The 20,509-nt window shown below is 43.2% G+C and overlaps 1 protein-coding gene across 1 annotated transcript in view; it reads right to left on the bottom strand.

The window, feature by feature from the left end:
- Positions 1 to 1,889: 1,889 nt before the first annotated feature.
- Positions 1,890 to 20,509, bottom strand: part of CUNH10orf90 (chromosome unknown C10orf90 homolog) — a 30,983-nt gene continuing 12,363 nt past the window's right edge. Inside the window, exons 3-8 of the mRNA XM_057378425.1 lie at positions 14,753 to 14,977; positions 12,169 to 12,389; positions 10,836 to 11,025; positions 4,031 to 4,094; positions 2,833 to 2,932; positions 1,890 to 2,691 (exon numbers count right to left, since the gene is read on the bottom strand). Coding sequence (XP_057234408.1) covers positions 2,653 to 2,691; positions 2,833 to 2,932; positions 4,031 to 4,094; positions 10,836 to 11,025; positions 12,169 to 12,389; positions 14,753 to 14,977 — 839 coding nt within the window. The 3' untranslated portion in view covers positions 1,890 to 2,652. The remainder of the gene's footprint in view (positions 2,692 to 2,832; positions 2,933 to 4,030; positions 4,095 to 10,835; positions 11,026 to 12,168; positions 12,390 to 14,752; positions 14,978 to 20,509) is intronic.

The raw sequence follows: 20,509 nt of genomic DNA, 5'->3' as shown, positions 1-20,509 counted from the left end.
CAATGATTGGATTGTGGAGCTGAAATGAATGTCAGCATTGTTTGCTGGATTCATCACCAGATACCCTTTTTTTCCCAGGCCCAGAAACAGAAGTTAGGTTTGCAAAAGAAGAATTGTTGGTTTTCTGAAGCGCAGGTTTTGTGCCCTGTAAAACATTCCCAGACAGGGATTTGCATCATGCATTTTCCTCACTGGCTCATGTGCACAAAACAAATTCCCCCTCCGATTGCCACAGATTTGTCCTGCAGGTTTTAAAAAATTACATTTAGAGGAAATAAAAACCATTTTGAAATAACCATTTTACAAACCCAGAAGATGTTGGGTTGGGGTTTTTTTGTTGGGTTTTTTTTGTTGTTTCTTTTTGGTTTTTTTTTTTTTTTTTTTTTTGGTTGATCACTTGACTTCATGCTGTGAGCCTGAGGAGCTGCTCCTGGTGCTAAGGGGTAAAACCCCACCTGAGCAGCCCATTCTGCTCTTCCCAGGAAATCCATCATTGATTTTCTCCTGAGCATCACCTGGGTGCTCTGATTTCCAAGGAGGATCRGCTCCTCTGTTTGATATTCCTGTCAAATACAGGTTTATTTACATACATTTGCATACAGGCATGGAGTAGGGGATACACCATGGCAGGCAGGTTAAACCATTTCCCTCGAATTCCTGGGAATCCTGTGGGATAAATGCCTGGGGATAAATCCATGGAAAATGCTCTCATTCCCAATGRGGAAGATCCCCAAACCATCCYAAATCAAYATTAATTATTAMATATTGATCTGTGGTCTCTTCCCTGCTGCCAGAGAAGTGGGAAAAGTTTTGGGGCTCCCTTCTGACCTGACCCAGGGAGGGATTATTCTCCATGGGTACCAAACTCCAAATGTTCTCTCTCCATGCCATAATGGCTTTAGGGTCAGGCTCCAGGCAGGCTGAGGGTGCAATGTGTGGAATATTCCTCTGTGCATCCCAGGTGGGCAGGAGATAACGCCCCTGAAGGGACAGACTTGAGGAATAAAAGCTGCATTTTTCTGGAGTCAAGGAATCAGAGTAAGGACTCAATGGGGAGAAATGCTCAGTTCCTACTGAAATCCAAGGGGATTTGGGCACGGATCCTATAGGAAATGGGATTGCAGCGAGCTAGAATGGGATCAAAGCTTGAAGGAGAATCCTTCTTGTGTTCCTTTTCTGAGTTCTGCTTGGAGTCATGTGTGCTCCAGAACAGAATGACTTCCTTGGTTAGAGGATGTTTTTCAGGGAAGAACCCTGGAAGGTCCCTCCTCACCCTCCTTCCATGTCCTGTCCCAATGGATTGAACTGTTGGTGAGTTTTTGGGGATGATCTGTCTGGAAAGCAATAAAAGCATTCAACAGAGCTCTGTCTTCTCTGTGAGTAAAAATCAACATCGTTATTCCTACATTAGCTGGGAAGCTGAAACACAAAAACCCAAAATAATCCAACAGAAACAGAGCACAAAACACAGCCAGGTCCTTGTGTCCAGCACAGGTCACCCAGCTGGAGGTTATCCCAGTGGCTCACAAACATCCCCCTTCCAAAAAACCCTGACCTCACATCCCAGGCTGGATTAGCAAAACAAAGCAGAACCATCAAAGGCCAAATTCCAACCCCACTCAAACTCTGTGCAGCAAAGTTTAACACTTGCAAGGGTTTTTAGGTTCTTTCCCCATGGGATTTGTGGGTACAAAGGCACGACTTTTCAGGCAGTTTCAATAATTGTGTTATATTTACCAGCACCAAACCAAAACACAGCGTTTGGGTCAATATTATCCTCATTTTTTATTCCATAAATAAACTCCATCRGTTTGTGAGCTGCTTGTTTTTACTTCCAACAAGTACAAATAAAGATTTAATTTTTTTTTTTTGGGGGGGGGGGTGAGGAAACATCACAGCTGGTTTGAGTTCTGCGAGTTTTGATGCAAACATCCTTCTTGGCACCACTTCTTCATCTGCCATTTCCATAAATACTTCACGCTCACAGAAGTGGAGTAAAACGAATATGACAATGAAAAAAATGTGAAAAAAAAGCATTATCAACAGATTTTTAAATATTGCTCTTTAATGGCAGAGCTTGCTAGGTAGTTCCACTCCATGAACTGGAATGGRGTTCCTCAAAAAGCTGAAATATTGGTCCCTTTTGGAATGTTAAGTATTAATGTGAAACTGCTGCAGCTCTGATGATGTGGTAATGCTATTTCAAATGGTTCCTAAACATAACAAATAACARTTTTCTTCAAGGGTTTAACTCACAGGAAATCAATTAATAAAATTCTTCAGAGAAAGAAGTTTTCCACGTCTTATAAACACTGTGCTAGTGCTACGGAGAAATGTGCTTAAAAAATGATTAAGATAAATAATAGCCCTGTAATTCAGTATTTGCATTAAAAATTCTTAAAATTATTTCCTCTGGGTAAGCTGACCCAAAGGTGATGCTCTGAAACAGCTGTGCTCCCTTTTAGGCTGTTTTYGATTACTTGAAAGTTGCCTTAAAATTTCAATTGAAACATAAATGATCTTGCTTTATACAAAGAGCCAAAGATAAGGAAAACACCTCCAAGTAATTGAGATAACAGTTAATTTTATGGCTTATCTAGCAGGCAAAGGCATTCAAGATCCAATTAGGATGATGGGCAAGAGACTCCTTTGTCACTCCGTGTTTCTGTGAAGGAGCTGGTCCAGTAATTGCTAGAAAAAAAATATACAAAAGTGCTTTAAAATAGTGTTAAAATCCATGAGTGATAGGAATCTTTAGTGACACAGGAGCTGGCATCCCAGACTTCAAACCTCCTGGCTCCATTTGCTACAAAAAGAACAGGAAATCCTCACCTTTTTAAACATCTCCACACGCAGCCTGTTACTCTGGATGATGATCCTTTTCTGCTTTTCTTCTTGTTTCTTTTTAACCTCAGGCAAATTGTCATAAATCCTGCCAGGAATTCAGAAAGTGGAGTTCATGTCATCCCTGGGACTGGAAAATAATTCATTTTTCCCACAGGAAGTGTTTGCCTTCCATGCAATGGGCATTTCTAAATAATTGAATTACATTTATGGCACAGAAATTATAATTTTTTAGTGATAATGGTTTGATCTGAGATCTGGTTTGTTTCAAATCTTGTTGAAAATTCTGATTTTGGAATAAAAGTAGTAAAGAAGCAGATGGGATCAGGTGATTTCAGTGCAGCAATGTAACTGCAGTAGCTTCTAACAAGCTCAGTGGAGTTGGTTTCAATTTATAGCAACATAATTCAAACCAGGATCTGGCCTGTACATTTTTTTTTTTTTTTGTATTTATGCCACACAATTAATACCAAGCAACCATTTTCAAGTAATTTAATTTTCTAAAATATAAGAAAACCATCATTATAAGACTGTAGRCTGTTAACATTTTTTCACTGTCATTATGAACACTTCTTACTGAGGAGAACACAATCTTTCCCTTTTAAAAATGACAGGAGCTGCCTTTAAAAAGGTGACTTCTGCTCTGATCTGTTGCCATTAAAATCAATGATAAAATTCCCAGGATTTGGAAGAAAAAGCTGGACCTTCCTTCCCAGCAGYCCTGGTCTTTGCACGAGCACAAAACCTCTTTACTTCTGGATTTTCCTTGTAATATTTTGCAATTCCAGGCTCTTGAAGCAGCCTGTTTTGGCTGGGGGTTGTATTTTGGAGAAGAGGAATGGGGCACATCCTAAACCAGGCATGAATTCCTCGTGGTGGCTTTTGCAGCTTCTCTTACATGAAGCACAATGCAGTTGAAGGTCCTCATAATTTGCTGTCATTCCCATCCCCTGTCCCATAATCAGGGAAAAAAAAAAATCCAAAGTGACCYCACTGCTTCCATTTTTGGGTGTTCAACATGAGGTACCCGTTGAGGATTTGGTTTTCATGCCATGGGTGCCCCAAATTGCCTGGACCTGCCAGAAAAGGGCAGGGCTGCCCAAATTTAAACTGATACAGCAGGAAAAAAAAAAATTAAAATTAAAAAAAAATCTATGGACAAACCCTAAACCAGAGGGATTTGTACCTTTTAGATCTCATGTGCATCTCCTTCTCAGGAATGACCCTTTCCTTTGGTTTGAAGAGGTTATCTGGGAGAGAGAAAATAAAGTTAGAAAATAAAGTTAGAAAATAAAGTTAGTACTGGAGGGATCTGCTTTTGCTGAAATCTGAAGTGTCACATTCCGTGGAGTCGTGGTTTCCCATTTCTGGATAAAGTTTTGAAGGTTTAAGGCTGGATCCAAATCTCCCAATCTCTCCAAATCTCCCAATCTCTCTCTCCAAATCTCTCCAGATCTTCCTCACAGATTCCTGCAGGAGTGTGTCAGGAACCTGCCCTGGTACAGCCATTTCTGCTTTGATTTGGTCCATTTTTGCAGGGCTGGGGATGATTATGTGAGCATTAGAAGAAGGAAAATGGCATTACTCCTTCCAGATCAAATCTGAAGAGATCTGTGATAATTCCAGTCGGAATTTCCCTGGATATGGGAAAATAATGACTGCTCTGAGCAGTGAGTGGCTCTCAGGAATGGAGGATTTGAACACTTTCCTGGCAAAAATGGGTCCTGAATGGGAAGGGAGGGGTTTGTACAAGGGGGGAAACAGGAAATTAATGAGGTCACTGTTGTGTCTCTGTGTAAAATTATGGAATCATGGAATGGTTTGGATGGGAAGGGACCTTAAAGCCCATCCAGTGCCACCCCTGCCGTGGCAGGGACACCTCCCACTGTCCCAGGGTGCTCCCAGCCCCAATGTCCAGCCTGGCYTTGGGCACTCAAAGGGATCCAGGGGCAGCCACAGCTTCTCTGGGCACCCTGTGCCAGGGCTGCCCACCCTACAGGGRACAATTCCTGCCCAAAATCCCATCTAAATCTCCCCTCCTTCACCTTACAGCCATTCCCTGTCTCCTGTCCCTCCATCCCTTGTCCCCAATCCCTCTCCTGGAGCCCCTTCATGTCCTGGAAGGGGCTCTGAGAGCTCTGGACTCTTCTCCAGTGAACAATCCCAATSTCTCAGCCTCTCCTCACAGCAGGGATGCTCCATCCCTCCAGTCAGAAATCAAARGGAGCTTTGCAGCAGTTTCAGATCTGATTCAGTGCAGATTCCAAAGCACAAACYGAGAAAGGAGAGAGGCTCTGGAGCYTTCTSTGCCTCAGGACTGACTTTCCTCCACCCAGCAATCCTCTACACTTAATCATCCTGGTTAAATCCYCAGCACACACCAGCCACATGCTCAATTTGCTGGGAAAACATCATTTGTCTTTTATTTATTAGTGCTCTAATACTCATTTACATGGGGATTCGCTTAAAAGGAATAAACACTCGGATATTATTGCTGTCCAACCAACCCTGAAAGCACAGGGAGCAGATTGCCTGTGACCCAGGGACCTTTCCACCATCCCAGGGTGCTCCAAGCCCCTCCAGCCTGGCYTTGGACACTTCCAGGGATCCAGGGGCACAGTGGCACGTTAACATTTCCAGATCTCTGTGTGTAACCACCAGAACAGAAAAAACCCATCCAGGGATCTGCAGACCCACTATCCACCCCATATACACCATGATGAGCTATTCTGCGTTTTCCTACAAGTCCCTAAGACAGGGTGGGCTCTGTTTTYAATTTCTGGGATGCACCACAGGGTTTGGGAGCTGTGCAGGTGCTGCTGCTCCAGAAAAATCCTCTCCTGCTGGCACAGATGGGCATCAGACCCATCACTGCCATGGTTCTGCCTGGCAGCAGCTATGTGGCTCTGAAGGGATGGCTTCAAAAGAGACTCAGGGGAAAATCCTTCATGAAAATAATAAATCCACCTCGGTTATGAAAAATATCCTTTGTGAAGCAGCGTGGAGCCAAGAGGTTAATTCTGTTGGCCAAATGTTCCTGCAGCATCTCCCAGCTGGATGTTTATGAGTAAAAAAATCACATGCTAACATCGAGCAGAAATAATCCTTGATGGGTTGCAGGATTAGGATGCAAAAGTGAAATGAGAAATGAATAAAAAATTGGTAGAAATGAGAAAATAAAAGTGGTGCGTGCATTAAAATTGTTGTTAATCCTCAACCCGGAGAAGAAAGCACATTTCAAAGGGGAACACCCRGAGCTGTAAAAACCTGCCAAATTCATCATGGAGAGAAAAGAAYCTGAACTGAGGCTCTTTCCTACCAAGCAAAGATCAAATGGGCCCTGAGAAGGACAATTCCCCATGCTGATAGTCTTCTAAATTTCATTTCAGCAGTTCCTTATCAAAGCTCTTTATCAGATTTCACAGCCTCGGATGATTTTGGAGACAACCGCTGTGACTGAGGGGAGAGAAGGAGTTCAGAGCAGACCTTCAGGGATGTTCCACAGATGAATAAAGCCTTGTACAGAGAGGAGTGAAACTCTTCATCAGTGTTTTACTGAAATCTGGTGAAAATACCGAGTTTCTGGTATTTACAAGTGGTCTCACACCTCCACAGTGGGAGAAAGGAGCCACTTCAGCAGCTTGGAAATGAATGTAAATARGTTCTGCTTGTAATATATTTTAATTAATGCTAAGCTGCACCTCCAACAGGATGAGTAAGTCTCCTGCTTGGGAAGTCAGTAAATATTTAGACAGAGAACAGATAAAATGATGGTGTTGGAGCCAGCCCCTGACTTCCTATTCACCACTAAATCGCTGGAGCATTTAAAAGAGGAAAAACAGCAGAAAAATTGATCAAAATATAAGGAATGTACACACAGTTTCTTCTCACATGAATGTGAATTCTCAGAGTTTGGTAGGARCTAAAATGTGCTTTTGAGGAAGTGTGAAAAGCAGAGCACTGCTGGTGGTGGTTCTCTAATTTAACTGCTTTCTTACTGAGCTGAGAAAAATAATTCACCAAAAACCTGTTTGCCCAGAGAAATCCTTGGATASAGAACATTTTTTTAAAACACTGTTTTTGTGTTTAAATCAACAGGCCCCTAAAACAATAAATTAGCCTTGAATCCAAGATCAATGTGGAGATGATACTGAGATCTCTGTGCCTATGGGATTTCCCTGGGAATGCATCCAGGGAATTTAAASCAGAGCCTACACCCAGGGGTGCTGCCCAAACTTTGAAAATGACTTCATGCACTGAGTTACTTCAGCTAACAGATGAGGTTTGGGTGTTTTTCGTACAAAATGCAATAACCCATTAGTTATGGGGTTGAGGGTGCCTRGGCTCCTGCTCATCCCACAGAAATCCCACAGAAATCCTGGAGGGATCCTCCTTGTCCCAAGAGCACCCACAGGGATGTGACTCCCAGCCTTCCCAGCTGGCCAGACCTTTCCTATTCTGTGTCTGTTGAGATTTCTGACCCTCCTCAATATTTCAGTCTCATGGAAAACATCACTAATAGCTCCAAAATGTGGTTAAGTTGAGAGGTTTATGAAAACATTTTCATATTAAATTAATTTTTGGGGCTGATGCAGGAGGTTTCAGTGCTCTCTGTCCCAATGATACTGAAATATTCATGGGGTTTATCCAGAAAACAAAATAATTAGCATCTCACCTGGCCTTTCTAAATGTCTCTTGTTTCTTTAGAGCACGGGCACTGCTCTAATCCCCCTGATGGACAATAATATCATCAGAATGGGTCATTCCTTTTCCTAATTCTCTTCCCTGGTCGCAGCTTGGGCTTTGTTCAGAGAACAAGAATGGTGGCTCTACCACGAGTTTTGTTGGGGAAAAGGGAGCTGGGAAGTGAAGTCACAGATGAGCACTGATCTGAGACCCCAAGAACATCTTTCAGTATGCTTCAGTATTGTAGGATTATTGCAAATTCTCTGATTGCCACTCAGCACAAATAAAATCCTCTCTGGCACGGAGCTGCTCCAGAAACCAGCACCTTGAAAACCCAAACAGAACTCCTCACCCTACAGGCGCTGCTGTTGCAGTAAAACTTTTGGGGAAGGTTTAGAAAACCTTAAATTCTGTCCAAGATAAAACTACAGAGAGAGGTTTGGATGCAAATCCAGGAGAGCACAGCACCCTCCACGGTTGGCTTGAATGGGAACCTTCAACTTATATGGGGCAAATTGCACTGAACTCTCACACACTCCAAGAACAGGAAAGGTAAGGAAAAAACCAAAAAAACAAGTTAAACCTCCGAGAGTGGCACCACGATGGCAGGGCTGTTCATTACGCAGATTTAAAGGCCCATAAACAGCTGGCAGCCCTGTCACTGCRGTAATTACATCGCGGTTTTGGAGATTTAAACGCAGTTATTGGAACATTGTTCCTATTCAGTTCGTCACAGTGGGATCTCTAATTTGTTCGACAGCAGAGTTGTCTATCTTGGGCTAATTAGTGCTCTGGAAATTGAGTGGTGCCCATTACACAGAGCAAGGGATGCCTCAGAGTTGTGGGTTCCTGCGCCTTCAAAGAGCTCTCTGACGATCAAATCTCGAGCAGGATAAACATTTTCATTTTCCTGAGATTACTTTCGGTGTTTTTTTTGTAAAACCCAGCTCGTGARTGACAATTAAAAAGCGGTAAACAACTCAGGGGGGGATGAGGGTGGGAAGGTAAATGGGGATTGCACAGATGTTGGTATTTATATGGAAATCATGCTGAATGCCAATTTTTCCTTTCCTTTCTCAGYGTTGTTACAACGCTGTCAAAACACRRGGAAACCCTGCTAGTCAGTAATTTCATATTATCAATGAAAATGTTTTGGGCTGATAGAATAATCTCTCTGGGATGGAGAAAAAAAAAATCTCTGCAGGTCTTTGCTGTGGGTGTAAATTATTTTATTGGAATAAAAGCTGCAAGGGCAGAGAGGAACACCTGAACCAAGCTGATTTCAGAGAGACAGAAGTGTGGAAATTCATCAAAACTTTTCAGGCTGTTGTTTAACCCCTGAATAAAACAGACCCCCAGCTCTTCTCATTCCTGGGTGGGCACACATCTGGGCAGGGAATGCCCTCCTGATGGGGAAAATTAGTGAATAATTGATGTTACAGTCAGTGCTGTCCAGCCTCACACCAGCTCCAACCCATCCTCGGGGTCACTCTGCAAATTAAACCCATCCACCACCCTGCTCTTAGGAAAAAAACCTCTGGAAAATCCAGGGTGGGCTGGCAGTGAGCCCTGTCAACCTCAGAGCTCTTCACCTCCACAAATGGTAAAATATCAGGAAAGAGGGGAAAAAAAACAAGAAAGGAAGGAAATGATCAAAAACCAACCACAAGATCACACCCTAGAGCCCAGAGGTACCATCAATATGAGCCTGAATGCTCCAGAATAATCTTCTGGGATAATTTCCAGGTCATCAGAAATCCAGGGATCTTGGATTTCCAAGGTTTTCCCTAGATTTTCCCTAGGTTTTTCCAAGATTTTCCAAGATTTTCTTGGATTGCTTAAGCAGTTATGCTTAAATAACAGACAGGCATGTGGCACTTCTGTCATTATAAAAATATTAAGGTCTCACAAACAGAAAACCACGGAAGCAGATGAGTTTCAGAAACTAAAGATTCTCTTTAGACAAATTCACCTTTAATGACCAACTGCTGAAAGATGGGAATAGTCATTAGCTTCAATAATTAATGAATATATTTCAATATTATGGTTTTATTACTCATTAAACAAGCATAAGGATTAAAGTTTCATTATAATTTAAGGAGAAATAGGTTTAGCYGTGCATATTTTGTTCCATGAAGCATTTGCAGAGTGGTTTGGGGGATTTTCAAGGATGATCAGACAAAAGTGGGAGATTTTTGCCACTTCCTCTAAGTGAGGAAATGAGATGAGAAAATACTGCTGCTGGCAGAGCCCCCACAYTGCACTGAGAGATTTGATTCCAGGTAAATGAACCTGGAGAATTGAAATGGTGAATTAATTCTATTGCCTCTTTAAAGCAGAATTCATGCCTCGTGCACCTCTCCTGCACCCATCCTCCTTCCCCAGGGAGCCAAAACCATGTTTGTGTTTCCCAGCRTTGAGGACATCAAATATTCCCTTTCCTCTTCGACTTTGTTTCATGTTTTAAATTAATTAACTTTTCAGTAGAATAATGTATCTCCAAGCAGGCACAGATTTAAAACCAAGATGTAAAGAGGAATGCCAATCAATCAAATAAATCTTTTTCCTTTAGTCAAGTGAATTAATTAACATCCAGATGGCAAATAAAAAAAAAAAAAAAGGAAATAAAAAGAAAAGCAATTTGTTAAACATCTTGTGCTTAGATAATACTGACAGAGGTGCTGTGTGGGCTGTGAGGGACAGAAGGGTTTCCCTCACTGGGATTGAGGATGTTTTGCCTCAACCTTAATCAGCTTCAATTGGCAAATCAGAGTTTGGATGCCTCGATTTTGCAGCTCTGGGGTTTCTGAACCAAGGGGCAAATCCACACTGGAGGCTGGGGATCCCATCCCAAATCCCACCTGCCTCCCTGCTGTCACCTCTGTCCCCAAATGGGTCATTCTGTGAGCTGGGAGAGGATGAATTCCATTTTCTGCCATCACCCCACAACCAGCAGCAGTCGCTGGTTGAAGAACACGCTCAAGGCCACCCCTGCATGTGACAGTGACCAAAATGTCCCCAAGGAGGTCCCTCCCAGCTGCCACAGAGCTGACACAGCTCCTCATCCACCTTCCYCCAWCMCASGCTGCTCCAAACCCCRATGTCCAACYKGACCTTGGACACATCCAGGGGCAGCCCCAGCTTTTCTGGGCACCCTGTGCCAGGGGACACTGTGAGCTGCTGGGCATTTCTGCCAGGAGCACTGGATGGATGCTGGAGGTGTCACAGCCGCTCTCCCGTTGCTTCCCAAAGCTCCCCCAAAAATTCCCCATGGGATTTCAGCCCCTTTGGCTGGTCAGACTCACCGCTGAGAGGGTCAGGGACGGTGAATTGTTTTCTCCTGCCGGGGGTGGATGTGCAGGACAGTTTGCGGGCGGGGGTCCCGGGGGCAGCCTGGCTCTGCCGCGCTCTCCTCAGCTGCACCTTCAGCTCCAGCCGGCGGAGCCGCTTCTGAGAGCGACAGATGAACCCTGGGTTGTGCAATTCCAGCGCTTCCTGCGGGAAACACGGCYGGTGATGAACGGGAATGCAATGCCCAGGGAGGAAAAGGGGTGAGGGGAATAGGGTGGAGTTGAGGGAGAGATTGTTAAAGCCATGAAAATGATTTGGGGTTGGAAAGGATCTTAAAACACACCCAATGCCATCCCTGACATGGCAGGGATGCCTTTCACCACCCCAGGGTGCTCAAAATCCCAATGTCCAGCCTGGCYTTGGSMMYKSCMRSYTYYYCMRGRAWTYCMWYCCMAMCCCTCCCCACCCTCCAGGGAACAATTCCTCCCCAAAATCCCATCCATCCCTGCCCTCCGGCAGTGGGAAGCCACTTYCCCTTGTCCTATCAAGTTTATACATTTTAATGTTTTGAATTGCTTATTTTCACATCCAAATTCGAGTTCTTGATGTTTTGCCTGTTTCCTTTTCTCACCCCATCACCGAAGCAACTTGTCACTGACAGTTCACAAACTTTCCTGTTTATTTAGACTGTCAGATCTCTTCGTGGCTGATTCAGAGAGAAAACACTTCCCAGTCAAAGGCTGCTTTGACATTTAGGCATGTCTTAGGGCAGGAGCAGAGATGGGTGWGCAATTTGTGCTGGAGGAAAAGGTGAGAAAATCCATCTGTGCTGGAGCCTGGTACCAACCACGGCCATGTCCACGCCTGCAGTGGTGCTGGAAATGCCAGACATTTGGGGAACTGGGAATCTGTAAATCCCCAAATTCTCAATGAGTTCTCCAACAGGAACAGCAGCTGSGGCTCAAAACGGGCAGCTTGGACAACCAGACAAGCAGGCAAAGGTTGGCAGTGGATACAAACCACCAAAACTTCACTGGGAAGGACAAAAACCAAGGGAATGTGACTTCTGCCCTCAGCCAGTTCCCAGGAAAAAAACACCATTCATTGGGGGGCGAAATGGAGAAAAGGGAAAAGGGAAAGGAAAGAAAAATAAAGGGAAAAGGGAAAAGGGAAAAGGGAATGAAAAGAGAAATGATAGGAGAAAAGGAAAAAGGGAAAGAAAAGAAAAATAAGAGGAGAAAAGGAAAAGGAAAAGGGGAAAGGAAAGAAAAGAATAATAAGGGGAGAAAAGGAAAAAGGGAAAGAAAAGGAAAATTGCAGAAAAAAGGAAACAAATTTCTGCTTTACCCGCAGTGTCCATGGGGCTGCTGGGGTTTTGTCCAGCTGGGAGCTGGCTCCTGGCCAGCTGAGCACATTTTTCTCCCAAGCCACAGCTGGGGAGCGGGTCCTGGCCAGTGTCACCCGGGCCAGTGTCACCCTGGCCAGTGCCACCCTCCTGCCCCGCTCCCGCTCCTCCTGCGCCTTCAGCTCCTTGGCTCTGTCCCTGGAACCGCGGGGTTCMTCGTCACCTTGGAGAGATTGGAAAGTTCATTAGGAGCACATGGCTAATTGGTGATTGGGTTCTCTGTCTCGTTAGACGGAGAGGGCTGTTCCTGGAATAAGAGTGACAGATCAAACACTGGGACATCCCCAGTGTGTCTCACATCATCCAGACCTCACACGGAGCATCAGCACAGTCACAATTAAATCAGGATCACAATTACATCAGAATCACAGTTAAATCAAAATCTCAGTTAAATCAGAATCACGATTAAATCAGAATCTCAATTAAATCAAAATCTCAATTAAATCAGAATCACGATTAAATCAGAATCTCAATTAAATCAGAATCGCAATTAAATCACACTTGCAATTAAATGAGAATCACAATCAAACCACAGTCGCTATTAAATCACAATCACAATTGTATCAGAATCACAATTAAATCACAATCACAACTAAATCAGAATCATGATTAAACCACAATCACAACTAAATCAGAATCACAATTAAATCAGAATCATGATTAAATCACAATCCAAATTAAATCAGAATCATGATTAAATCAGAATCACAATTAAATCACAACTAAATCAGAATCACAATCAAACCACAATTGCAATTAAATCAGAATCACAATTACGTCAGAATCACAAACCACAATCGCAATTAAACCACAATTGCAATTAAATCACAATCCCAATTAGATCACAATCACAGTTAAACCTCTGGGATGCTCAGCTCTCTCCTGGTGCTCCCTTCCCAAAAGCTGCACCAGGGATATCTCGCCATGACCTGCAGTTGGAGTTCATTCCAATTTATTGCAGAAAATACCAGATTGTTGTGGGCTTTAACCACACAGAATTTCCCTTTGACCACACTGAGACTTYCATCAGCACCACTGGTTGGGTTTTTTTTCCCTTTATTTATAATCCAGTTTGCTTTCTGACATTCCCACATGTCCATTAACCAGTGGAAAGATTCCATGAAGAAAAAAAAATCAACTGAAGGTTATTGTGCATTGGAGTGCATTATTATGAAAGCTGTCAGTCCACATTGAGAAAAAGAGATTATTTCCTATGCTTACAATTAAGTTTAATGCTCACTGACTGATAGCCCCTGCACAAATCAGGACCAAAAGAGGCTGCGTGCTCAAAAATCAGAGCTGACAAGATTCTCATTCAGAACGAATCCAAACTAACAAAGGAACTCCAGAAGAGCTCCATATGAACTATTTTCAAAAGTCACACTGGAGTACTCCTTCCTTGCCAAATAATTCGATTTCTAGAACTAAATATCTGGGAATAAAGCCCGTTACTGTTTTATTTCAATTTTTGGTTACAATAAACTTAAAATATTTTCCTCTTTATGACATATTGTACATATTATATTGTACTTAAAAAACATATTAAAAAGATCTGTGTTGGGTACATTTGCCTTATAAAAGCCTGAGCTGTATTTCCTCCCTAATACCGTTCTCACCAACATTTTGGAATAAACCTTGAAACCTGTGAACATGAAATTAAATTCCTCCCTAAGCCAGGTTTACAGAGGTGTGGATTAAGTTGGTCTTTGCCAGACCTCAGTGGATGCTTCACTTTTGTAAAACAAAAGTCACTTCCAATTAGGGGAATGGCCTGATTTAACTTCAGGCTCTAAATGCAGCATTTGAAATCCAAAAGTGTGACTTTCAGTAACTTTAGGCTCAATAATAACAAAGTTTTGCCTACCTGCCTGCAAAAAAATCTAAGAAAAAACAGCTGTAGGGAAAAAAAAGGCTCTGTGACCATAACAGCATTTTTAAAGAATAAATTTCTCAATAAATTGGTGTTAAACCCAAATTAATCTCATTTGTCTTCTGCAAAGATACCTGATGCATGAGTACAGCTGCTGCTGTCATCTGCATTTTAGCTGTGAGAAGAAATGTTGCAGGTAAGACATTCCAGACGCTGCTGAACCCAAAAAATACGTTTTACACGCTGAAACCTTATTAATAATCACAGTTCAGTTTGTTGTGTCAAAAAAAAAAAAAAAAAAAAAAGGATGCAGGAGTGAAGGAAAGGTATCAAAACAAGGCTGTAAAAATAACCCCACTTCTGGTATTACTTGGTTGGTCTGGGGCTCCTTGACTTTACAATTTTAATGCTTTTTCAAGATTTTCTTGGGAATCTGAGCCTATCTTTGTCATTTTAATCTTGTTTTCTGTTAACCATAGCAATGCATACAGTCAGATTAGCTGATTGATCTCTCACCAGATGACTCACACTCCACACTTAAAGCTGGACAAAAATGGCCTGAATTTCCATTATTTCATTTTTTTTTGCTTCGAGACTGATCTCATCTCGTTATTGAAACCATATTCCTGACAACCACAGTAGGATTTGTACCTTACTTTTTAGGAGCTGCTTTTGCCTGTTTTCCTCCTGCAGGATCCTCGAGGACGCCTTGATGTTGCATAAACTGTTGGAGACGGATATTTTTGGTTTYAGGACACCCTGGGCTTGGATCTCTTTGGGTTTGGAGGTGTCTTTGGAGGGATCTTTGGAGGTTCCATCTGGAAGGGAACGTGGGGTTGTTGTACTGCTCCTGTTTCTGCATCCCAACAGCACTGGTGTTCCTGGGAAAAACAGAAAAAACAGCCTCAAATTCTGTAATGTGGGGAAAATCCTGTGTAAAACAACCCCAAATCTTGTAATGTGGAGATATTCCTGTGTAAAACAGCCCCAAATCCTGTAATGTGGGGATATTCCTGTGAAAAACAGCCCCAAATCCTGTAATGTGGGGGTATTCCTGTGAAAAACAGGAAAAACAGCCCCAAATCCTGTAATGTTGGAATATTCCTGTGAAAAACAGCCCCAAATCCTGTAATGTGGGGATAATCCTGTGAAAAACAGCCCCAAATCCTGTAATGTGGGGATATTCCTGTGAAAAACATGAAAAAATAAAAACAAAACAAATTCTATAACATAGGAACATCTTTTTCTTCAGGCCTCTAATCCACATTATTTTTATTGGTGTGGAAGGATCCTGAAGCTGTAGGTTTCATAAAAAAAAATTCCATTGCAAAGCATTGCTGTGACTTCTTCTTTCTTCTTGTTGGCTTTTAAAAAGCAAATTTAACACAATTCCTTTCCTGCTGATTTATTCCCAGCTACCCCTCTCTAAACACTTCTTTCCCATGTCTTGGTTGAGGACAGAGGGAAGATGAGGAATGTTTTCCTCCTTTGAGCCAATCCATGAGAAAGGGTGAGATGGGCCTGCAGGGATTTAGGGAATTTGTGGAGGAGGCACTTGGGGACACGGATCAGGGATGGGCTTGGCAGTGTTGGGGTGATGCTTGGATGTGATGATCCTAAAGGGTTTTTCCAACCTAAATGATTCTGWGTTTCTAGGATTCTGTGCTGGAMMCTTCCTCATTTTCTAGTCACTCATTAAAACCAGATCCTGTSGTGTCAGGAGTTTTCAGTTCACTTTCCCAATCTTTAATCCAGCTATAATAGATAAGAAATATTCTTTTCCACAAAGGGATGGTCTCCTGGGCATTTGAATGACCTGCCTGGCTCCTGTCTCTTTTTGTCCTGGATTTCTGAGGGAATCACAGGCAGTAAGAGCCAGCATTTCCCTGTGGATCAGAGTTTGGAGCAAAGAATCACGGAATTGTTTAGGTTGGCAAAGCACTCAGAGATCATCGACTCCAACCATAACAGCTGAGCTCCTCTCACTGCCTGCACAGTGAGGAGGAGGAAACTCCTCAGGGATCTGCTGGGGGATCCCTCAAGATCAGCACAAACAGGGAAAAAACCAAACCTTTTTAAAAATAAAAATCATTCAGATGAACCCCATCCAAAGCAATTTYAMRGCCTTACAGAAAATSTGGTCAAAGCAAGGATGTGSCCACRGAGCTCCCGAAYTCTGGRGCAGCATCCGAGCTCTCCTCTCTGRCAGAACTTACTTTGCTCCTTGTTCTTCATAAATTGCAAATATTTCCCTTCTCTTTTGTCACAACCAAGCTCTTTGCTCARATGGAAACAGTTTTGATGCAAATGCTCTCAGGAAACTGGGCTGGCTGGATTCTGTGCATCCCTCAGAGCTCATGTCCAGGGATCTGTTCCTTCATTCCCTGACACAAAAACGTCCCATGACACAGAGAGGGGAAGCACTCTGGGACAGATTAACGGGGCCAGGGGCTCAAAGGGTGGCTGTGGGAGGAGGTAGGAACCAGCAGTGGGATGGGAGAAGATGAAGAAAGCAGCAGGTAGCACTGAGGAACTGCAGAGCAGCAGGGGAGGTTATTTCACTCAGGCAGCCAAGATGTCAGATGGATAGAGGGGAAAGAAAAGGAGGGGAGCTAAGCTACRGAAAGAACCTGAATGGAAAACAGATTATCTCATTAAATCACCTTTTAAATTAAAATAGTTTGCTGGCCAGCAGAAAGCAGARCAGGAAGAGGAAAGGAGAGAAGGTTTCTGCTCATCCGTGGCAGTGTCACAGCGGGAGATAATTCGCCTTCACATCAGGAATGGTCTGTGAAGCAAATGTGTGCTGGGGAGCCACAGAGATTCCTCAGTGCCAACTGCTCAAAGCACTGCTGGTCCCCAGGAGRGACTGCCCAAAACCAGCAGGGATCATCAGGGATCAAAATGGGAGAAGGGAAAAACAGCGGAGAGCAGAGTGAGGGAAGGAGACTCCAAATCCCATCTCCAATTCAGAACATTGATCTGAACCAAGCAAAGAAGAGCTGCCTGCAGTGTTCACACTCCATTTGCTCCCAACTACCAGCCCAGCYACTCCTGGATATTGCCTCTCAAGTGTAAGTACAGGAACTTTCAAGAATGGGCAATTGAGCTGCAGGAAATATTGAAATTTCCAGGTTGTGCAAATGGAGCAAACTTTCTGTCCCTTCTGCACCACTTCCCTGCTGAAGGAAAAACCACCAGTGGCTTCTCCCCACAAGCTCTGGGGAATCCCTGCGAGGATGTGGATGAGGAGAGAAGGAAAAAAAAGTGCAAGAACAAAGCTACAATTGGGGTCTAAAATTAGAAAAAGGTGATGGATGCTTCTCAGCATTTTATGATCAAAGGATGCCTTGAGAAAATTAAAAGCCCCATGATTTCCTGATGAAATTCAGGAATAAAATCGACACATCCTTCCTGCAGGAGAAGTGTGTTCCTTGTGGATCTGGTTCTAATATTCTAACTAAATCTTAATCCTTATTAGATTCACAGTATGGTGGGGATTTTTTTCTTTTGGTGGTAGTTAATTAAGGCAATAAAAAAGGTGCGTCTTGTTCTCGTCTAACACTGAAGGCAATCAGAATAATAACAGAGTCAATTTGCTGAATTCTTTCTTCCAGCTCCCTCCTGAATTAACCTTTCYCTTCCAAAGGTGCACCCAGGTATAGCCAAACCCCAGGAAAGCACAAAGCAAAGCAAAGCAGAAAGAGGATCCAAAAATCAACTCCCTCACCCTCAAAGCAGCTCTCAATGAACTAACGCAGATGCAAATGATATTTAGAATTAAAAAAAAAAAGAACAAAGCAAAGGTGCTCAAAGGTAAGATCACAGCATTTCATTCTGTACACCCTGGACCCGTTTTCAATATTCTGTGTGGGGAATCAGGGCTGCTACTCTCATTAAGACTATCTGGAATCAGARATCTCAATCCCCACCAACCCAACCTGAAATATATATTCCCCAMTGAGAATAGCCAGAATTGCAACTGGATGGCCAGAAATAGATGTTTTTGCTATTATCCCAGCTGAGGAAAGGCTTTAAAACTAACGAACAAAGACATGCAAGTGTAATGCTGTGGGAGATATGGGAGAGCAAAACTCAAAGAAACAGAAAGCAGAATGACTCCATTAATAAAATGCAGCCAGTACAGATTGTAGTTGTAAAAGTTCAGCTGCTTATAGGAGCAAATTTAAGGGACAGAGTCATAATTACAGCTGGAGAAGAGTCATTTTTGCCCTGTGCAAGAAAGAAGATGACAACAGCTCCATTTTTAAATAATGMCTTAGTAAAAACCATACAATATTGGAGGAGTTAAAAATATTCTGTACAACCAAGGGTAGGTTTTCAAAAGCTCCTTTAARAAAAAGAAAGGATCCTTGATCTGGGAGTAAAATAAGTATATTGTTTTACTGTAAAGTATCTTTTTACATTTGCCCCTCTCTCCCTTCAGGGGGTTTTGCTAACGGGAAGTGACCCTGCATTACAGCAGGTTAAACTCGCCTTTCCTTGAGACACACACAATCCAGGCAAACATCCCCTTTTCCATTGTTACTGCTCTTTCCTTTTTTTTTTTTTTCTTTTTTTTTAAATTTTTTCCCATTTCACTTTACAGCAGGATAATTCAGCTTTTCATCCTTGCATATAACACTCTTCCCAGTNTAATTCAGCTTTTCATCCTTGCATATAACACTCTTCCCAGTGTTCCAGTGTGGATTTCTGATGATTTGTGACAAAGCGCTGCTTTGAAACCGGACAAAATCCATTTTAGCAGAGAGGGAGGGCTGCAAATCCTCCCTGGCCACCAAGGGAGGGGCACCCTGAGCTKATTCCCCAAATGTCCCTAATGAGATCAGACATCAGGAGGAAGGATTTGCATCACAGACAACCTGCTGCGGGGTTGATTTGAATTTAATAAAAGCCCCCCATTCCTGAGCTGCTGAGAGCTGGGTCCTGCGAGCAGACGCTGCCAGCACCCCAAGCAGAGAGGAGCAGCAATGAACATCCCTTAAACCTGAGAAACTTCTCCCTCTTTCAAGATTTAGGCCCAGGCACGGGTTGCAGAGCTCCCCACGTGCCTCAAGCAGCCATCCATAATCCCAAGCAAGGCTCCAAGCCCTAGCTGACAGAGACTGATATCTCCATCCTTATGAACCAGGGGCTGGCCCAGCGCAGCCACACAGCCTTGGATGTGAGCAAACATCACCCCAGCCTGGGAACCCACAGGAAAGGCARCACTGAGAACCATGACAGCATTATTAGCTCTTCCAGTGTTTGCCAAGGGATGCAAGAATAGAGAATTTTATTTTTCAGACCGCTGCCGAGGAAAAGGCATCGCTGGTAATCAGTCAGTGAGCTGCAGTCGGCCAGGAGTGCTGCGAAATTCAGATTTTTGACTAAAATTCCTGCTGGCCAGCAGGGAGACTTTTGTCCCAAACTGCTTCCTGGTGCTTGGCAGATGTGTCACTTGCAAGAGGCAGCATTAACATCCATGGAAACTACCTGAACTCCTGTGATGCAGCTCTGCCCACGCTCCTGGTTCAAAATAGGATGTTTAACAAAGTCTTGATTCACCTTTCAACAAAAACCTGGGGCTGGACCCTGAGAAAYAGGGCTGGGCCCTGTCCTCAGCTCCATTTCCCAGATTTTTTAAGATCCAAAGTCAAGGTAACTTTGCAAGGTTGAAGAGAGAGGCTCAGCCAGCCAGTTCCTCCCAATGAATGTGTCATTGCACCTGTATTAATGCTTCTGCAAACAGCCCTGCCTGCTGGGGATAAAGCTTAATTATCTCAGCTATATCAATAACACCTCGAGCTAAGAGTCTAGATTAAAAAAATTATCTCTAACAAAAAAGCTTGTMTTTCTCCTAGCTACCTCTTTCTGATTTTTGTTAAACCATGTTGACAGCCGTGGCCACATTACTCAAGGAAGAGACTTTCTTTTGGCAAAAGCTAATATTTGACTGCAGAAAGTTGTAATCATTTAAAACAGAAAGTGTACCTAAGAGCTGTTAGGCTTCAAACCTATAATCAGCCCAAAGAAGGAAAAGCTTCTTAATGTCAAGAAACAGCTTGTTTACAGAAGGCTTTGGGCAAAATGAGTGCCCTGGCTTCAGAGCAAACAATCCCCAAGCCAGCTAATCACCAGCCCCWAACAATCAGCCTCCCGTGCTGAAGGGCAATTTATTTTCTCAAAGCACTTTGCAAATTGTTAATTGACCTTCTCTATTGGTTTTAGAGAAGAGAACAGTGCTTATTCCAAGAGGGAATGGGTACCAAGGTGCTGTTCAGGACAGGATGTGCTGCACCCACCCCGTCTACCATGGAGAGTTTTGGTGGAAGAAGGGTTTGCAGTGGCTGCACCAGGGAAATGGTGTAACTGGTACCCTATTTGGTTACCTAAACCAGAATCTGGACAGA

Source organism: Malurus melanocephalus, unplaced genomic scaffold (assembly GCF_030028575.1).
Source record: "Malurus melanocephalus ecotype Western Australia unplaced genomic scaffold, MMel_1.1 scaffold_358, whole genome shotgun sequence".
NCBI classification, from domain to species: Eukaryota; Metazoa; Chordata; class Aves; order Passeriformes; family Maluridae; genus Malurus; species Malurus melanocephalus.
The sequence above is the reverse complement of the archived record's forward strand: the minus strand, read 5'-3'. Positions and strand labels throughout refer to the sequence as shown.